At 38.3% G+C, this 19838-nt stretch overlaps 1 protein-coding gene across 4 annotated transcripts in view; it reads right to left on the reverse strand.

Moving 5' to 3' along the window:
- LOC136857679 (nucleolar pre-ribosomal-associated protein 1) overlaps positions 1-19838 on the reverse strand; it is a 404999-nt gene that overhangs the window by 300071 nt on the left and 85090 nt on the right. For 3 of the 4 annotated variants that reach the window (XM_067136526.2, XM_067136527.2, XM_067136525.2), the window contains exon 6: positions 16528-16769. In XM_067136526.2, the coding sequence (XP_066992627.2) occupies positions 16528-16769 (242 nt within the window). Of the gene's footprint in view, positions 1-16527; positions 16770-19838 lie in introns of those variants that run through there. The other variant, XM_067136528.2, reaches the window with a different exon arrangement.

A 19838-nucleotide genomic window follows, 5' to 3' on the forward strand; every position in this document is an offset into this window, starting at 1 on the left:
ACACGTCCTTCGGAAATGCTAACCCTTGTGGCGTCACAATATATTCTAAGACCTGTTAATTCACAGTTTAAAGCTCTCAAATAGCATGAAAAATAACTATTTCCAAAATGTATCCAACAAGGTGCATTTACAGTATTCAAATAATGCACTTGGATAACTCACCGGCAAACATAACCTCACGCAATGAAATCAAAAGAAAGAAAACATGATTCAAAGACGAGGAGAAATCTATACTGGCTCCCCTGTGCAGGTACTTTATTCATTGGATTACTGTACTGTATGCATTTTACATGCCTTGTGCTTGCACAGAAAGTACCCGATGCCCTAAAAACATCGCGGCTTATCCAACTTTCCTATGACGAGAGGAGAAAGTATCTCGCGCTTCTGTCCACATTACAACAACGGTATATACAGTGACTATACTTGTACGCTTTCCCGCCATGGCACTCCTAAGACCCATTAAATCATGCAGTCACCTTGATGGAAAGCACTATTTCAGAAATTTATCCAGCAAGGCGCATTTACATTATATAAATAATGCACTTGTATAAAACAATGGCAAACATAACCTCACGAAACGAAAGGATGAAAAACACGATTCAAAGACGAAGAAAAATTTACTGGCTCCCTTGTGCAAATGCTTTATCTTTTGGATTACTGTACACTCTGCATTTTTAGATGCCTTGTATTGGCGTGGCATGGAAAGTGCCCAACGCCCTTAAAACATCGTGGCTTTTCAAACTTTCCTATGACAGGGAAAGGAAATTTCTTGCTTCCGTGTGCACTGCATAGCAACACAGTACATTTCCCGGCTGGCAATTCTTTCCTTTAAAACCATAAGTCCGTCTGGCCTCAGCATTAAAAAAAATAAAACAAGCAAACAATGCAGTTTCATTGGCACTGACAATATTGTTTGGCGTGTACGAATTGATTATAGGCTATAAGCCTCGTTTTTTCGCCAACTGTTGGCGTCGCCAGTGCTCGCGGATTCTACCTCTCCGCAGACTTTTTGCTAGGCCTACGTGATATTGTGGTGTTCCTTAAAACGCCGAATACAAAATAATTATGATTCCACTCGAACATAGCAGATGTGAGGCACACTGTAGACACGCCGAAATAGGTGAAAGTGAGCAAAGTTACCCCTGCACATTCCGGAAGACGCGTTCTTTCATGATGCGGAGAAATTTTAAATTTAAATTACTCTGTAAAGTACAATTTTGTTCAAAATGTAAAGGCAGTTTCGAATTAAAAGTCTGAATTTCGGTAATGGGACCGACATTGTTCTTCGAATTACGAATTATCCGTATTTTGAATAAAACGATTTAAATAACATGCAAAACCATACCTCATGTTTCCGGGAATGAAAGCTGCTTCGAATTAGGCGAGATTTTGAATTAACCGATTTCGAATTATCGAGGTTCTACTGTATACAAGTGTTAAACAACTGCATAAGAACTTTTTATTAATAAGACGGTTACTGGACAGTAACACGACTGGTGGTGGATAATTCATTTTATGTAATGTAAACACTTGAAATAGACACAACGGCGAAATCTGATGTCAGTTTTGCGATGCAATAAAACCTCGTTAATTCGAAGTCTTTGTAATACAGAAATCAGACTTCCAATTATATGATTTTTAATTAACAGCCATCTTGTAATTCAGAAATGCCAATCCTCACCAGTTTTCGCAGATTCTGCTTTTCCGCGTACTGCCTGCTACGTGATATTGTGGCGTTCCTTGAAACGCTGAACACAAAAGAATTACCATTTCACTCTATTTTCAACTATGAAACACACTATAGATACACCGTGAGTGAAAGTGCGGAAATCTACCCCTGCACATTCCGGAAGATGCGTTCTATTGTGACGCAGAGACATTCTGAATTTAAATTACTCTGTAAAATAGAGTACTATTTAAAAAAAATGTAAAGTCAGTTTAGAATTAAAAGTCTGAATTGTTTTCCATTTAAATATAACACATGGGGACAGTTCTCTTCCATCTACGGGTGCACAAAGCATAACTGTACACTCAGCATCGAAAACTAGGTGAGCCAGGAGTGTGTTGGCAACCTTGATGCAAATAAAACATGCACACCAATTTCATGCCTCAAAATTTTTTTAAATATACGCAGGGACTATTCACGTAAATACGGTAATATCACTGCTCTTAAGTTTTTGTGGTCAGAACTGAAGGAGCGACTTGATTTTCAATTTCTCTTCACTAGAAAAGTGACAAGACTGTCTGGAAAATGCATTTGCCATCGTCAGGGATAAAGGGGGCAATAATGTCACTCCAGATGCATCTAAGTTTCGCAGTGCATTAAGAACTGTTATGATAAATAACTTACTATCCCCATCACAAGATAGCAATTGTGAAGCTGATGCTGCAATATTCCTAACCAAATACAATTATTTGAAAATGAGTTACACTGTGAATGAAAGATTAATATTAGTGATAAGAGACATAACTGTAATGAAGAAAATGAGATCATCGACAGTAATGTGCAAACTACACAGGCAAATGCAGACAATTATGTTATTGGTTGAGCAATCTCTAGACTGCCATACAATGAGTGCAGAAGTGTTTTGATGTCACTTGAACTTAATTCCCATGACCCAGAAAACATCCTCATATTAGTGAAGAAATATGAATCAAGTAACATGATTTTCCCCAATGAATGTTCTCAAATGTTGTGTTCTTAAAATGTCCAGTGTTTTTCAGAATAATGGAAATGAATTCATATGTGAAAGCACTCAAGGTGTCGAAGACAAGTTAGTGAAGACCTTAATGAATGAATATATTAGTGTAGAAGGACTGTGTGACAATTGTGATTCTTTGTTGGCCCATAAATACTCTGCACTCCTCAATAAAGCTTTTGTAAATAGAACAAATGGTTCCTACACATCCCTGCAGAAAAAGAAAAATGCCAGATTACAGAAAATAACGCATGTGTAATTTCATGTTTAAGTGCCTTTGGATGTACATAATATAGTATATATATAATTTACATGCATGACTGTCAGCATATATGGCTGCCTGGCCTGTAGTTGTATGCAAATTTTTACAGAAATTTGCCATGCCTGAACTTGAATTTGTTGAAAATAACATGTGTACAGTAGGCTAAGTTATTTTTGAATGTATATACAGTGAAACCTTGTTAGTACATTCTTCCTTAACACATTTTCCCGCTTGGCACATCGTAAATACGAAGTCCCGATTCTCATCATATTAAAACTATATAAAAATGCCTCACTTATTGCGTCATATTTTTGCTATTACCGCTTAGTACGATCACATTTTTCGTAGCCCTGAAAATGTTATTTGTCATCCCTTGTGAAGCAAACATGATTTCCAACTTGGGTAAAATCCGTCATCACAGCTGCGTGATTACAGAAAATGGCCTGCAATCTGCAATAACACTTAGATATTTTGATTGGCCACCGTACATATGTTTTCATACTTGTTGCTTTTCACACCGATCAGTCACTTGTTATTTTATAAGCCCCAGCAGAAAAGGTTTTCATATTTGTTCTCTCGTATTTTTCACACCTTTTAATACCTTCCTCTCATATTAAGAAATGGTAGTTATAGTTTTCACTGTACCCACGGATACATGACATAAAATGCCTGCATTTCGGAAAAAATAAAAGAATCTAGTGTTTCCATATCCCTGCTGGATAGTTTTTATTCGTATATTCAGTAGTACGTTTTCTCGCTTAACACGTTCATTTTTGTTTTCCCCTGCAGAAACGTCTTAACGAGGTTTTACTGTAGTTGTCACTCTTCATGACATATGTGAAAATTGTAGAGAGTAGGCTATCACATGAAAAATCCAGTAGTATTGGTTTAGCTGTAGGCCTAAAATGGATGTTACTTTTCATGCCTTATTTTGTGACTAATAAAATGTTATAAGCCCAGATCAAACATTTTGTACTTGAAAAGCTGTTCCATAATTTCCTTAAAATTTAAAACCAATACATTTTAGTGTACAGGTGAAATTTCGAGATCCCCGGTTCAGGTATTATGTCAGACCGGCCACAAGGAGCAGTTGACAGCTGTTCGTTTTTACACAGCGAGCCACTAGAAAGTGCTAGTGGCACTGTCTCGTCGGAAAGCTATGCACGTGCAATAGAGTTTACCCTATTATCTTCATAACCTATAACAATAATGAAGGGAAAAAAATGGGAAAATTTGAGTTCCAATAATTGACACTTTGGATAATTGACGTTCGGATAATCAAAGCCCACTTGTAAATGCAGCGGAATTCCATATTCTGAATGTATAGAATTTTCTTAAAATGATTTAATGTACGAGAGCGAATCAAAAAGTAAGTTACGCTCCTAAGTTATGGCCATTTACAAAACCACCTACACATAGGCAACACGGCTACGACAACATACAATGTAAGTTCATTTTTCCACATAGTCCCGACGAGACTGTAAACATTTCTCAGAAAGGTCAACCAACTTTTCAATTCCGGATGACTAGAAATCACCTCCAGCGCTATGAAACCACCTGGAGACAGCTGCTTTCACATCCTCACTGTTTCAGAATCGTCATCCACCGAGTTCCTTTTTCAGCTTACCAAACACAAGATAACTGCATGGCGCTAAGTCTGGACTGAATGGAGGATATTGCCATACCTCCCACTTGAATCGTAGCAGAAGTTCGGATGTTTGGCGGCCGTGTGAGGTGTTGCATTATCGTGCAACAAAATCACACCAGCGCTCAATTTTCCCCGCCGCTTTTCTTTAACTGCCATATGCAACCGGTTCAACATTTGACAATACAAAGCTGATTTGACTGTCGTGCCTTTCGGCATAAATTTCATGTGCACCACACCTTCCATGTCAAAGAACACTGTCGCCACTACCTTTCCTGCTGACGGTTATACTTTGGCCTTCTTTCGTGGTTGGGGTGTGATGTGCACCCATTCCATCGATGTTCTCTTTGTTTCGGGGGTGAAGTGGTGGACCCACATTTCAACCCCTATGATGATTCACCGCAGAAACTCATTTCCCTCCACAGAATACTGTTACAAAAATGCCAGTGATGATTGGAAACGTCCCTTGTGAACATCAGTGAGCAAACGTGGGACCCATCTTTGACACAGTTTATGAAATCCAATGTGCTGGTGAACAATGGAGAACACACTCCCAAGTGAAATTTTCAGCATGCTGGCAATTTCCTGCAATGTTATGTGCCAATTCTCTCTAATGATCCCATCCACAGGTCAATATCTGCAATGGCACTGGACGTTGCGAACCTGCATTCGCGATATTCATCTGTGAGATCCGTGCGTCCAGCATCAAATTGCTTACACCACTTTATAATACCTGGGTGAGAAATTGCATGCTCACCATATATAGCAGAGATTTCATGATAAATGTCTGCGCAACTGAGCCATTTAGCCCATAGAAATCTGATCTTGCACGCACCTCTAATTTGGAATGAACATCGAGTTCACAAGGCATTAAGCCAGCCTGGTCTGCGCGCGTGCACACACACACACACACACACACACACACACACACACACACACACACACACGACGGGATACCACACCAATCTTCCTATCAGACATGTCAGCAGTTTCTGTAGCTTCTTCCGCATTGGCCACAGTCACGGCATACAGTGTGCTCTCATGGAGAGCTAGTGTAACTTATTTTTTGATTCACCTTCGTACAATGTCGCATGGATCCATGAATAGATACACTGATATCAGCTTTCAGAACTAAAGAGGGCTTATGAATCATTAGGCTAAATCACTTCAGACTGTCAGATGGATATGTTTCCACCCTGTAGAAATAACTTGTTTATTGATGTAGGCGTTCACAGCAGCTAAGTAAGATTTCAAACAGACTTTTAAGTCATCAGGCCTTACCAAACTTTTAATATTTACTGACATTTCCTCAGCAAATGTGACTGGAACCTCCAAAGTGAAGTTTCAAAGCAATGTTTTTCACATATAATAAGAAGAATGTTGCAGCTCAAGTTATAAGTTGATGATTGTCCCTCGTAATTCAATAACAGTTCTGCAACCATTGTATGTAGTTACAATAACTGACAAAATTAAAGGATCACTTGAATTTTCAAAGAAAAAGCATGTTAAATTGTGTAACATTTGTTTCATTATTTACATTGATTATTTTCATGAGAAAATTATCTAAGTAACTAAGGATAGCAATAACAGACAGATATTATTACTTATTGATGGTTATGAATTTCATGTTTTTGGTCCGTATTGAACTGATAATAATATATAAGTAATAATAATAACAACGTAAACGTTTCCACCTTTTCAATACTACAATATATTAACAAAATTACAAATTACACGGTACTAGTTTCAACCCATCTAGGGGTCATCATCAGCCGTATTGGAGCAAAGATCATTTGTGGCGAAATCCTAAGAAAATGTTATTTTAAAGAATAACAAGTGAAATGAGATGTTATGGTAATAGTTAATAATACAAGGAATATACATACTAAGAGGTTTTTAACAAAGAATAAAGTATAAATGGGGTGTTGTAAAAATTATAATCATGGAAATCAGTAAGTTCTTGTATTGAAATGAAATATGGCTTAGGAAGAGGGCTTAAGGTGGGGCTGAAGGGTGCGGGAGAAAGTGTAACTGTCTTGGAAAAGTACCTTTGATTAAATTTAGGATTGAGTTTAGGTTGGCTGCATTACTGTTTCTGAGGAAAGTGATAAATAGATCGAAGAGTATGTTGGGTTTCTCTGAGATTTCATTGAGATTGTGACTGGCATTAAAGTATTGGTCTAGGTGTATGTAGTAATTTTCCATTATGTTGAGTAAATGTTGATCTATTTATCACTTTCCTCAGAAACAATAATGCAGCCAACCTAAACTCAATCCTAAATTTAATCAAAGGTACTTTTCCAAGACAGTTACACTTTCTCCCGCACCCTTCAGCCCCACCTTAAGCCCTCTTCCTAAGCCATATTTCATTTCAATACAAGAACTTACTGATTTCCATGATTATAATTTTTACAACACCCCATTTATACTTTATTCTTTGTTAAAAACCTCTTAGTATGGATATTCCTTGTATTATTAACTATTACCATAACATCTCATTTCACTTGTTATTCTTTAAAATAACATTTTCTTAGGATTTCGCCACAAATGATCTTTGCTCCAATACGGCTGATGATGACCCCTAGATGGGTTGAAACTAGTACCGTGTAATTTGCAATTTTGTTAATATATTGTAGTATTGAAAAGGTGGAAACGTTTACGTTGTTATTATTATTACTTATATATTATTATTACTTAGTTAATTTTTTCATGAAAGTAATCTATGTAAATAATTAAAAAATGTTTCACAATTTTACATGCTTTTTCCTTGGAAAATTTGAGTGATACATTAATATTGTCAGTCAGTGTATATACCAAATAATCCCGAATACTACCTGCACTTTTTTCCCCAAAATATTGGTTCTAAATCTTGGGTGCGGATGAAATTCAAGCCGTTTATTCTCGTAAATATTTACTACGTTTACATGGAGTATTGAAATACATTTGAATATGGTTACCGTACTCAATATACCACATGTAAACTGGCATTCAGGTCTTATTGTGTTTTAGTTGCGTTCTAAAAACCAGATTGATTTTTCTCAATACGGTTACAGTGGCATGTAAACGTGAAATGTAAGGTAATGAAATAAGGTAAATCAAAGAATATAGGTAAATATGCGGTAAATATGAAAACTGTTGCTGCGGATGCTCGATCGTCATTTGTTTCACAAGTGTTGCTAGCAAGCTGGGTGCGCGAATAGCTGATCTCGCGGGATATCGTACTTTGCGAGAGTCGAGACTGTTGGTTACGGAAGTCTACCTCACTCACATTTCAGTTCCATATCTGTCCCATGAAAGTGCTGTCTCGATAGTAAGCGATGATTTAAAATGGCGTCTGCAGTAATTTACTGTGCATGAGAAACTTAAAGTAGTAAGCAAAGCTGAAATATATCGTACTTGGCAGAAAGTACGATATTGATGAATTGTGTATTCATTATTAGGCCCGCTCCCACCTAGTGGAATGGAATGGAATCTAACTGAACAGAACTTGTTTTTAACATGTGTTTAAACGGGAGATACAGATGGCGATCACCACGAGTCGAATCAAATCGAACCGAACGGAACAGGATTCTCTGCCAAGAATATTTTTTGACTAATGGAGCAGAATCGAACAAAATTATCAAGATTCATGCAGCTTCGTAAACGGTCGGTTATTTCGGACGACCATTTGGTGGCAAATGTGTATCAGCTTCAGCTGGAAAGTCAGCTGTTTCTTGGATATGGTTGGGAACGTTCTGTTTTGTGAAAGTTTATTCAACTTATTAATACTAGACATGGAAAAACATATCAGTTTAGTTCAAAAATATAATTTCATCTAGAACAAGACCCACGAGCACTACTGCAACAATGTAAAAAAAATGCCTGGGAGGAAATTAGAAAGACTATGAAAAATCAAACTTATAAGAAAATTCAATTTTCTGGCAGGTTACTGTAGTCTATATCCAAATTATTTCATAATTTTTGTTGACTTTATCACTAAATCATGTTACGTTGGAGTCCACATACAGTATATCAGTACGATAATGGTCATCACATCTCACATGGGATGTAGACCTATCTTTAAGTGTTTATTATATTTGCAGTGAATGATTTCTTAAGTGGCATTCCCTAGGTTTCAAACTGTCGTACACGTGTTCCTAACAAATAGTAGGCTACTGCATGTGAAATTGCTCTGCTGTGAACAATAAATACGCTTTAGTCTTTAATTAATGTTACCAAGGGAGTTAGCCATGCACTTACGAGTCGCATAGGTGTGGGTTTGAATTCGGGAGATAGTGGGTTCGAAACCCACTGTCGGCAGCCCTGAAGATTGTTTTCCGTGGTTTCCTTATTTTCACACCAGGCAAATGCTGGGTCTGTCCGTTAATTAAGGTCTCGGTCCTAGCCCTTTCCTATGCCACCATCGCCATAAGAACTATCTGTGTCGGTGCAGTGTAAAGCAAATTGTAAAAAATAAAAAAATAAAACATTAAAAAATGTTAACCTCAATTAATGATTTCATCCTGCCATAGGACGCAATCTACCGCATTAAAGTAGTTTTTTAACGATCATGGACTCCAATTGCATCTGAGGTAGCATTTCCTCCTGAAAAATTAAACTTGCCTGTTAAATTCTACTATCTGAAATAGTTGTTGAAATTGCAATAGGCCTACAGTAACTCTGAAGTAGGCTTGCCGTCAAGACTTGGCTTCATCGCGCAATCAACATTCAAATAAGTTTGAATACTCTTCTCTTGGTCCTCTTGTTAATTTTATATGCACCCTGAAACTTCTCCGATCTCTCGTAATTTTCTGCCTCCTCACACCTTCTATCAGACCGTCCATTGCAAGCCTGAAGTTTCCTGTAGAATCCTGTTTGATTTTGTTCCGCTAGATGTGAGCTGTCGAGTGGAAATTTCGGCTGTTTGGTGCGATTCAATTCCACTAGGTGGGAGCGAGCCTACTGGCGGAAGAAGGAAAAACTTCTAAAAAGTAACTGCGATCGCAGAGCGTTCTGCGGGCGGAGTGCAGTGTTTCCGGAAATTGAAGAACGACTCCAGAAATTTGTGATAGAAAAACGTGAGTTAGGATATGGTGTTTATAGTGAAATGTGTCAACTGAAAGCACTAGAGATCTCAAAAGAACTCAAAACACAGGGTTTTACTGCAAGCCGCGGATGGATCCGAAACTTTTATTGGAGAAAGATATTGTGCATTCGGAGACGTACGTCTATTTCACAATGTCTCCCTGGGGAGTACGAAGAAAAATTAATAGCCTTTTAGCGTCACATTATTCATTTGAGGAAGCAAAGTTCTTATTTGCTGCCGCAAATTGGGAATGCTGACCTGACACCTGTCTATTTTAAAATGCCGTTGGAAAATACAGTGGATACGAAGGATTCTAACGGTGTAACCATCAGAACAGGTGATAACGAAAAGCAACAATGCACGGTAATGTTGTGCGTATTAGTGAATGGAACCAAACTCCCTCCACACGTGGTTCTGAAAAGGAAAACACATCCGGAAGGAAACCTGCCATCCGGTGTTATTGTTAGAACACACGAGTCCGGCTGGATGGACAGTGCGTTAGTTGAGGACTGGGTGAAGTGCGTTTGACAATGTCGCCCGGGAGCTTTGTTACAAAAACGAAACATGCTTGTGTTGGACAGTTACCGAGAACATACAACTGATGCTGTAAAAGATATGAGGAGGAAAGGAAAAACCATCTTGCGATAATTCCCGAAGGACTCACTTCTATTCTACAGCCGTTGGATGTGTGCATGAACCAGCCTTTCAAAACTGCAATGAAACAGTTGTACACCAAATGGATGTTTGATGGTGATCACACGTTAACACTAACCGGACGAGTGAAGAGGCCTGAAGTGGGACATGCAGATGGATCAAGACCGCATGGGCGCGCATTCCCAACGATCTAGTGTCCAAAAGCTTTAAGAAATGTGGAATTTCAAATTCAGTGAATGGTGGTGAGGACAACTATTTGTGGAAAGATGCCAGCGACGAAAGTTCCTATGGTGAAACTTCAGATGACGACGGTGAATTGTGAATGATCTGAGTACTGGACTGATTTTATTTACGATTTTTGTAATGATTTTATTAATTGTAAGCTGTTTGAATTTATATTTGTGGTATATTTGAAGGAAATTAAATAGGTATGCAAGTTATTTGATTTTTTATTTCTTTTTTCCGTATTTTACATCTCAAATTTAGGGTGCGGGTCTTATTCGGTGGTGGATGGTATTCGGGATTATATGGTATATGTAGAGGTGATTGATGTAGTGACACACAAAACAAAAGAACCAGGGCTAGCTTTGCACTACAGAGAATAGCAATTTAAAGTGAGCATTCATTGTTGTTTTACTGCAGAATAATGCATAATACAGTAAAATACCATTAAACCAAAATTTTGTGGACCTCAGACTTTAATTTGTTATAGTGAAATTTTGTTATAATGAAATAAGTCAATTCTTCAGAACTCACTCACTGCTAAACCTGTTGAAGAATCTATGTTATTTCAACATGGATTTGCACATAAAAATCCTTAATACTGTATTTATTAAATGAGAGGAAAATTAGGATATATATATATATATATATATATATACATGAGTAATGATATGAGGGTGTTTAGGGGTTGTAGTAAGGATGTAAAGGAGAGTGCATATAAGTCTCTGGTAAGACCCCAACTAGAGTATGGTTCCAGTGTATGGGACCCTCACCAGGATTACCTGATTAAAGAACTGGAAAAAATCCAAAGAAAAGCAGCTCGATTTGTTCTGGGTGATTTCCGACAAAAGAGTAGCGTTACAAAAATGTTGCAATGTTTGGGTTGGGAAGAATTGAGAGAAAGAAGAAGAGCTGCTCGACTAAGTGGTATGTTCCATGCTGTCAGCGGAGAGATGGCGTGGAATGACATTAGTAGACGAATAAGTTTGAATGGCGTTTATAAAAGTAGGAAAGATCACAATATGAAGATAAAGTTGGAATTCAAGAGGACAAACTGGGGCAAATATTCATTTATAGGAAGGGGAGTTAGGGATTGGAATAACTTACCAAGGGAGATGTTCAATAAATTTCCAATTTCTTTGAAATCATTTAGGAAAAGGCTAGGAAAGCAACAGATAGGGAATCTGCCACCTGGGCGACTGCCCTAATTGCAGATCAGTATTGATTGATTGATTGATTGATTGATTGATTAAAGTACAGGTACTTGCAAGTTTTCAGCATCTCAAATTTTACCCTCTACCAGTACATTATGTCCTCGACTTTATATTTTGAAAAAAGTCTATGATTTTCTTCTGAACACTCCCAGACACAAACGGATATCCAAGGCAGTCAGCAATCACTGCATTTGAATTTAACACAGATTCTGGCACAACACTTCGAGACAGAAGAAAATCCTGAAGATTACGTGCCATGTTTGTTTAATTCTGTCTTCATTAGTAAGAAATTTCACGACTTTGAAGGGCTGATGTAATTTCTCCTTTCTTTCCTTTTTTCTTGCTTTCGTTACACTGACACAGATAGGTCTTATGACGACAACAGGGTAGGAAAGGCCTAGGAATGGGGAGGAAGCGGCTGTGGCCTTCACTAAGGTACAGCCCCAGCATTCGCCTGGTGTGAACATGGGAAACCGCAGAAAACCATCTTCAAGGCTGCCGACAGTGGGGTTTGAACCCACCATCTCCCGGATGCAAGCTCACAGTTGCGCACCCCTAACTGCACGGCCAACTCGCCCGGTTTTCCTCCTTTCTCCACTTCCCGAAGTATTTTACATTCTTCTTTTTAAAAAAACTGATTTTGCTTCTTTTGATCCATATTGGCGAAAGAGTTAACTGCCACACTAATACACACGTTGCTTCAAGAACGAAAGGTAAACAAACAATGAACACGTCATGAGACATGAATAAACGAAATGCAGTACTGAGGGTAGAGATATGAAACTGTAACATTCATTGGTTGATGGTAAATGTGGTGTTCCTACAAAGCCAACAGCGTTACTTCTTACGTACTGGTTACTTTCAAATCTATATCCAGGTCGACCAATCACGTACATGTATGGAAAATGGCAACCTGAACCGTATCCTGTAAACGCAAATACTGTAATCCAATCTGCACACACCAATATTTGAAGATATTTTTATTAATAGAAAATTGGCTTTAATTTGTGTGATATATATAGAAGAAAATAATCCTACATAATGATGTTCAGTACTGGTACATCAAAACTGAATAAGATAACCTTCACCTGCTGTTGGGTAGACAACCCGCTTGTCAGAATTGTAATGTGTTTGCTTACCATCCCCTGATTTGTAATCTAGTAGCATAGCGTATCGAAGAGGAAGTGCAACATCTTCTCCGTTCGCCCGTAAGGGAGCTCAAGAGGTTGGTGGGACACCCGCTTGGTGGCAGCACAGGCAATTGCGATGTCAACAGAGATCCTTGGCCATTAGCCTGCGTTATGTTCTCCTTCAGATGTAGTAATTTTTATTGCTCATTAACGTTGCTGTCAGAGATGTTTCGAAAGTTTGCAGTTTGCAGTTTGTATTCACGATTGATTGGTGTGAGAAGTGTTATATCTTAAATACCTCGGTCTTTGTCGCTATTGTGCTATAAGGCAACGTATATCAGTGGGGGAGAAAGCTACCACATCATGCCCTCGTTTTGTACCCTGCTGCAGATCTGGATATGACCGATCGTTTTCAGGTAGGCATTACTTCAGGCCCCCTAAAGAGAGTGGTATTTTACTAAAATGGGAGAAGGCTATCCATAGAAAAGACCGAAAATTAACTCATAACTGTTTCGTGTGTGACATTCATTCATTTTTGCGAAGGCATTCTCATTTTCATTCAATTTCATTCTTATTAATATCATTCATAATTAAATATTTTATTTATTTGCTCATTATTATTATATTATCAATATTTTATTAATTATTAGAATATTTTCTTTATTATTTTCAATCATTCTATATGATTATTATAGTGATCATAATATTACATTTTCGTACAATTACAGCAAGTAGGAGTTCCAATAATTGGTTTCACATCAGATGGTAGACAGTCGAATAAAAAGTTGTGGAAATGCTTAGGAATATCTGGTAACATAAAGAATCTGAGGTGCTATATTTCCAATCCAACTGACTCCAACAGAAAATTATGGGCATTTTCAGACAAGCTACATATATTTAAATGTGTAAGAAATAATTTTCATGACAAAGGACAGGTTAATTATAATGGCAATATTGTTGATTATTCATTCTACAGGAAAGTTTACGAATGTGACTCGTCTCCTGAACTTTCCGGATTTAAAGTTTGCTACAAACTGACCTCTGCCCACTTGGATCCTAACTCGTTTCAACGAATGAATGTAAGACTGGCATTTCAACTGTTCAGTAGATCAGTCGCTAATGGTATAGCATTCTATCGGGGTATTAAAACACAGGATTTAGAAGACAGTAAAGAAACGGACATTTTCACAAGCGATTTAAACTGTCTGATTGACGCATTAAATTCGGCTATTCCCACTAAAGCACTGTATAAAGGATCACAGGCACATGAAACTTTAATTAAATGGCAAAATGTTCTCAGAGATACTCAAAATTCATTCGCTTCACAAAGGACACTGGAGTTTTTAAGAGTTACCGTGGAAAGTACCTTAGAAGCGTCTGAATATTTGTGGGAACACAATTATAGCTACGTTTAGACAGGAAAATTTAATCAAGATCCCCTAGAACGTCATTTCGGTATCCTGCGATCACTAAATTGTGACGATAATCCGTCCACTATTGACTTTTTACATTATTACACACGTTGCAGCCTATTTACGTACCGACTAAACTTGCCTTATTGTCTGGCGGAAACTGTGAGTACAGAGCTGAATCCCCATTGACGTCTCTTGTTAATCAAATGCGTATTCTTGCGAGAGAAATCGAAAGTAAAATTCGTGCAGTGAAGACACAAGCTGTAGATGAAATCATAGAAAAAATTGTGAACATCGAAAATGACATTCAAATACCAGACTGGGAAAACTGTTTACTTGAGTTAAGTGGGCGGAATTGTAGCAAAGAGTACTTAGTGTATCATTTAGCCGGATACTTAGTGCGGAATATTTCAAAAGTGATTCAGTGTGATTTATGTCGTCCTTTCCTTTTCAGCAAACCGACTGATAATGTGCCTGCTTCCCTTTAATTAAAGATTCCAGCGCAATGCAGAGCGCCACATATCTCACGTATGCGTCGGAAAGTGTTTATAATGTGTTGTTGCGGAAAAGCTATCGTGTATGGATTTTTATGGGGTGATACTTTCTTCGAGTACTTGGATAAATTAGATGTTATTAAAGTGAAGTCTTTGCAGTTGGGGTGCTGTGAAAATCATGTGCTGTGTTTGCTACCAAAACTTGTATTTCACTACTTGAAATATAGATTCCTCTTCCGTACGAAGGAGATAAGAAGGGAGCTGGTTACTTCGAAGGCAGCGAAATCATCCAGGAAATATTCCAAAGTGTCCAGCAGATGAAATCATTTTCAAACGTAAGTTGCATGCTTGAGTTTTTTAGTAGATTTTGAAGTAGTAGTCCCGATAATGCCTCTGTTATCCTCGCGCTCAGTCATCACTGTGGATGGCAGTGCCATCTGTGCGGCGGTCCATGGTAACTCTTGAAGATGTCACACTTCCTCTTCGATACGCTATGCTAGTAGTTTCACCTGTGTGTTGTGTAGTGTGCGCCGCCTGGTATTAGCTGTATAGAGACATGTTACGTGAAATACACGGCAATTATATTTTGAAGGGAAAAGATGTTAAACATAAGCAAAAAGGCTACATTTTAATTTGATTATATTTTGAAGGAAAAATATGTTAAACGTAAGCAAAAAGCTACATTTTAGATTGTTATACTGAAAGTTTGAAATTCGTTACAATGACATATTTTAACACACATTAAATAGGTAAAAGGGAAGGGGCCTAAAAATAATTTTGCTATTCTGAACATTTCGTCAAACTGGCATTCGTTATAATGCCATTTTACTGTACCTCAATGGATATTATAACTGAGCTTGTGAATACGAAGAGTGGTAAAATTTTAACAATGCATTGAAAGTGCAGAAGCAGTAAACTACTTTCTCTTTCACGTTGGTAATTCTAATCAGATACACCACCTATTCTGATATCAATGTAACATCACGATAGCTCCAACCAGATTGATAAGGTTACATGTTACAGATCTCTAAACTTATGTCCTGTCCAAGTGTGAATACATGTCCGAGTAAAGAGCAAAATGGCACCAAAACTGTTGGTTCATAGGTTGGCGAAAATGAGGAGAGGACAACCACAGGCACAGTTACAAGTTACAGTTACTGTTAATAGTATTCATGGTCATCTAGTGGATACAGAATAAGAACAATGTTGCAGCTCAAGTTGTAAGTTGGTGATCATACCTGGTGATTCAAAACAATTCTGCAACCATTGAATGTCAGTATTTATTAGCCTCTCACAGATCAAGTCCTACACTAACATGTAGAACTGAGGGCATTGAGAATCAGTCAAATTATTTGGGCAATTCGCAAATAGGTACCTTTAACCAAAAGACCTTATAACATACAGTAAATGGACATGGACATCCTAGAAAAAAATAGGCATACTGTGGAAAGAGAAAAATGTGTATTACCAGACAATGATAGCAACATAAGCAGTAATAAGATGTTGACAATGAAAAAGAAAATATACATAAATATCAAACTAAGACTGCAGAGGAAGTAAGTGTATGTTACCTAGTACCAATAGTTAGTGTCAGGTCTAAGTACAATACTTGTATTACAGTACCAGTTCCAAACACTATTCCTCCTACCAATGTTTATTCAGAGTGAAGTTACTTCCAAATTCCATAGTAAATTAAAATCTATTTACAGAAAAATTATTTCAAGTCATACCTCATCGTGCAATGTAGAAGTTTCTACGCGACGTCGTTTTGCTTTCGGGGTCCACATAGCAGAACCTTTCCATTCATAGAGGTCCAACAAAGAATGTATCACCTGAGTGTTGAAGAGATGCAATTTGCTAGTCTTGGTAATGTTGCTATTTTCAACCAATTTAGTACGTAATGTGGTCAGCACCAAGACTACCAAATCTGCATTGTCCTGTTTCAACCCAGGAACAATACTGGCTAGAAGTCCTATAAAACAGAAGAGACAATGAAATGTAACCTGGTTGTTATTAAAGAACCCTTATCGTATGTTCATAATGAAGATGATATGAAATCCCAGTTTTCTCTGGGGTTGCTAGAGCCACCCAGGTTGATTTTGATTTTAGATGCCACACTATTCTTGAGATGAAAATCTCAACCCAGGAATCGACTGGGATTCGAACCTCAGCCTTCCCGAGGACTCATTCCGAATGTATAGTATAAATCACCCCTCATTACCTGAATGGAAGTCTACAATGAAGTTACAGTATTTTCTTGCATAATTAATGCCCATGCATAATTTGCATACCCCAATTTCCTTCGGATCAAAGTGAGGAAGAAGAAATGTATCTGTATTTGATGCACACACTTTCTCCATAATTTATTGCACAGTTGCATTTTGAAATAAAGATGTCAAGTAGCAGCCTTCCTATTGCAAACCCTGGCATTCCAAATACCGTGCATCTTCTTGTTATCACCTGTTAGGAAGTAGTCTACCACTGCACTAGTTCAAAGAGGGAATAGGTGCGGACCTGACTAGCGAAGCTCTTTTCCAGTCTGGTACAAACATATTTTATAAGTGTTTTGGGTACATGTTTGTTCTGCAATCTCAAAGTTGTCCAACGTTTATAAAGTTTACATTCAATTCTTAAAAATACAACAGATAAAACAGTACGTTACAATCATTTGCGAGAAATATAACGAGGAACTCTTCTAAATCAACATTCCACATATAAAGATAAGCTTCAGTGGACAAGAAGTAGTTTATTAATATGTTGTACGCAAAATTTCAGTTGTGGATGACACATGGCAAGACAGTAAGTTGAAGACATTAGGTTAAAGGATTATCAAACCACTGCATTTCAATCAGACTGGTTTGATAATACTCTTTCTTTTGCTTTTACTGTGAAAGGGTGACTGCACTTGAACTTCTGTTTTTGTTCTTTAAGGTGTACACAATGAACTTTATTACCAAGCGAATTGGCCATACAGCTGTGAGCTTGCATTCAGGAGATAGTGGGTTCAAACCGCACTGTCAGCAGCCCCGAAGATGGTTTTCCATGGTTCCCCATTTTCACACCAGACGTAGCTTAAAGAAGGCCACGGCCACTTCCTTACCATTCCCAGCCCTTTCCTGATCCCACTGTCACCATAAGACCCATCTGTGTCAGTGCAACATAAGGCAAATTGTTAAAAGAAAATTTAAAAATTTTGAAAAACTGTTTTTAAATTTTCTAATTTCACCGAACTATTACAATATGTATCTTTATTACTTGAATATAATATTACCTAGGAAGGTACTTTGGTGCTTGGTGTCTTCCAACCTAATGATTTAATTCAGATTTCTGATGTTGCAAAATTATACTCTGATAAAAGTGGACATAAATTATGGTGTAATATAACACCGAGGTCCAACAAAGAATATATGACCCGTGTGTTGAAGCTATGCAATTTACTAGTCTTCATAATGTTGCTATTTCCTAGCTATTAAGCACATAGCAATAGTAAAATCCAGATAACTGAAATGGGGTACCTGAGAAGCATCCTAGGCAAATGACAAGACAGAGTTGGTGTTAGGAGATTACAGGGCAGGATTGATTCAGAGAAGCTGAAGTGGTTTGGATACATGGTGAGAATGCCAGAAGAAAGAATGTCAGAGAAAGCCTACAAAGAAATGATGACAGGGAAGAGGGTCAGCCCAGAACTTGAAAGGATAGTGTGAGTGAGTGCATTAAGGACCGAAGAATCAATGTTGACAGTGTTCAAAGAGGAATGATGGAAGGACAGGGTGAAATGGAGGGCATAAGTATACTACAATACCCAGAAAGAATCTGAAACAGGGAACAGATGATGATTACATTGTATGTTACTATGATAATCAAAATGATTATGTTTTGCTAGTCAATATATACTCAATACACAAAAATTTCCACTGTACGTCTTTAATTTACTGAGGTCAAGATGTCTTCCCACTTGAGGCTCTGAAACCATTTATTACAAGGGTAATCCCAAAAATAAGGTCTCCTATTTTTTTTTCATAAATCGCCGCGCTGAGGCACTCAGTCTTGGCTCGGAAGCTGTTGAGAATGGAACTCCCGTTAGATGTTACCGCCAAGTGCGAAGTGCACGCAGATATTCAGTTTTTGAATGTAAAAGGTACTGAACCAATTGAAATCCATCGCCAATTGACATAAGTGTATGGCGAGTGGTGCATGGATGTCAAAAATGTTCGTAAGTGGTGTAGAGAGTTCGCAGCCGGTCGGACTGAAATTCACGATGAACAAAGGAATGGGAGACCGTCAATTTCCGTCGAGACAGTCGTGAAGGTTGAGCAAATTGTGCATAAAGATCAGCGGATCACCCTGGATGATATCTGTACTTTGGTTTCTGAGGTTTTCCGAAGCACCACTCACAGAATTTTAATGGAAAAGTTGAAATACTGGAAGGTGTGTGCAAGATGGGTGCCACACATGGTGACTGAAGACCACAAGCGGCAACGAGTTTATTCTTCCTGCGCATTTCTTCAACGCTTTGCAGCTGAACAGGACAACTTTTTGCACTCAATTTTCACGGGTGATAAAACCTGGGCGTTCCACTTTACACCTAAGACCAAGCAACAATCACACCAGTGGCGGCATCCCTCTTCGCCAAAGCCGCGGAAATTCAAGCAAACACATTCTGCCGGTAAAATCATGACCACTGTGTTTTGGAATCGAAAAGGGGTACTGCTGGTCTACTTTGTGCCCGCTGGGACCACAATGAACGCTGACAGGTACTGTGAGATCGTGAAAAAACTCTGTTGGGCAATTCAGAACTCGAGAAGAGGAATGTTGAGCAAGGGCGTAAACATTCTCCATGGCAACGCTCGCCCGCACGTCGCCCGGCAAACTGCTGCTCTCCTGCAACAGTTCATGTGAAACATCATCACCCACCCACCCACCCACCCACCCACCCACCCACTCTATAGTTCCAACTTGGCGCCCAGTGATTATCACTTGTTCCCTAAGTTGAAAGAACATTTGGCTGGAAAGCGCTTCAGCACCGACGATGAGGTGAAAT

Source organism: Anabrus simplex, chromosome 1, assembly GCF_040414725.1.
Source record: "Anabrus simplex isolate iqAnaSimp1 chromosome 1, ASM4041472v1, whole genome shotgun sequence".
In the NCBI taxonomy this organism is placed as follows: Eukaryota; Metazoa; Arthropoda; class Insecta; order Orthoptera; family Tettigoniidae; genus Anabrus; species Anabrus simplex.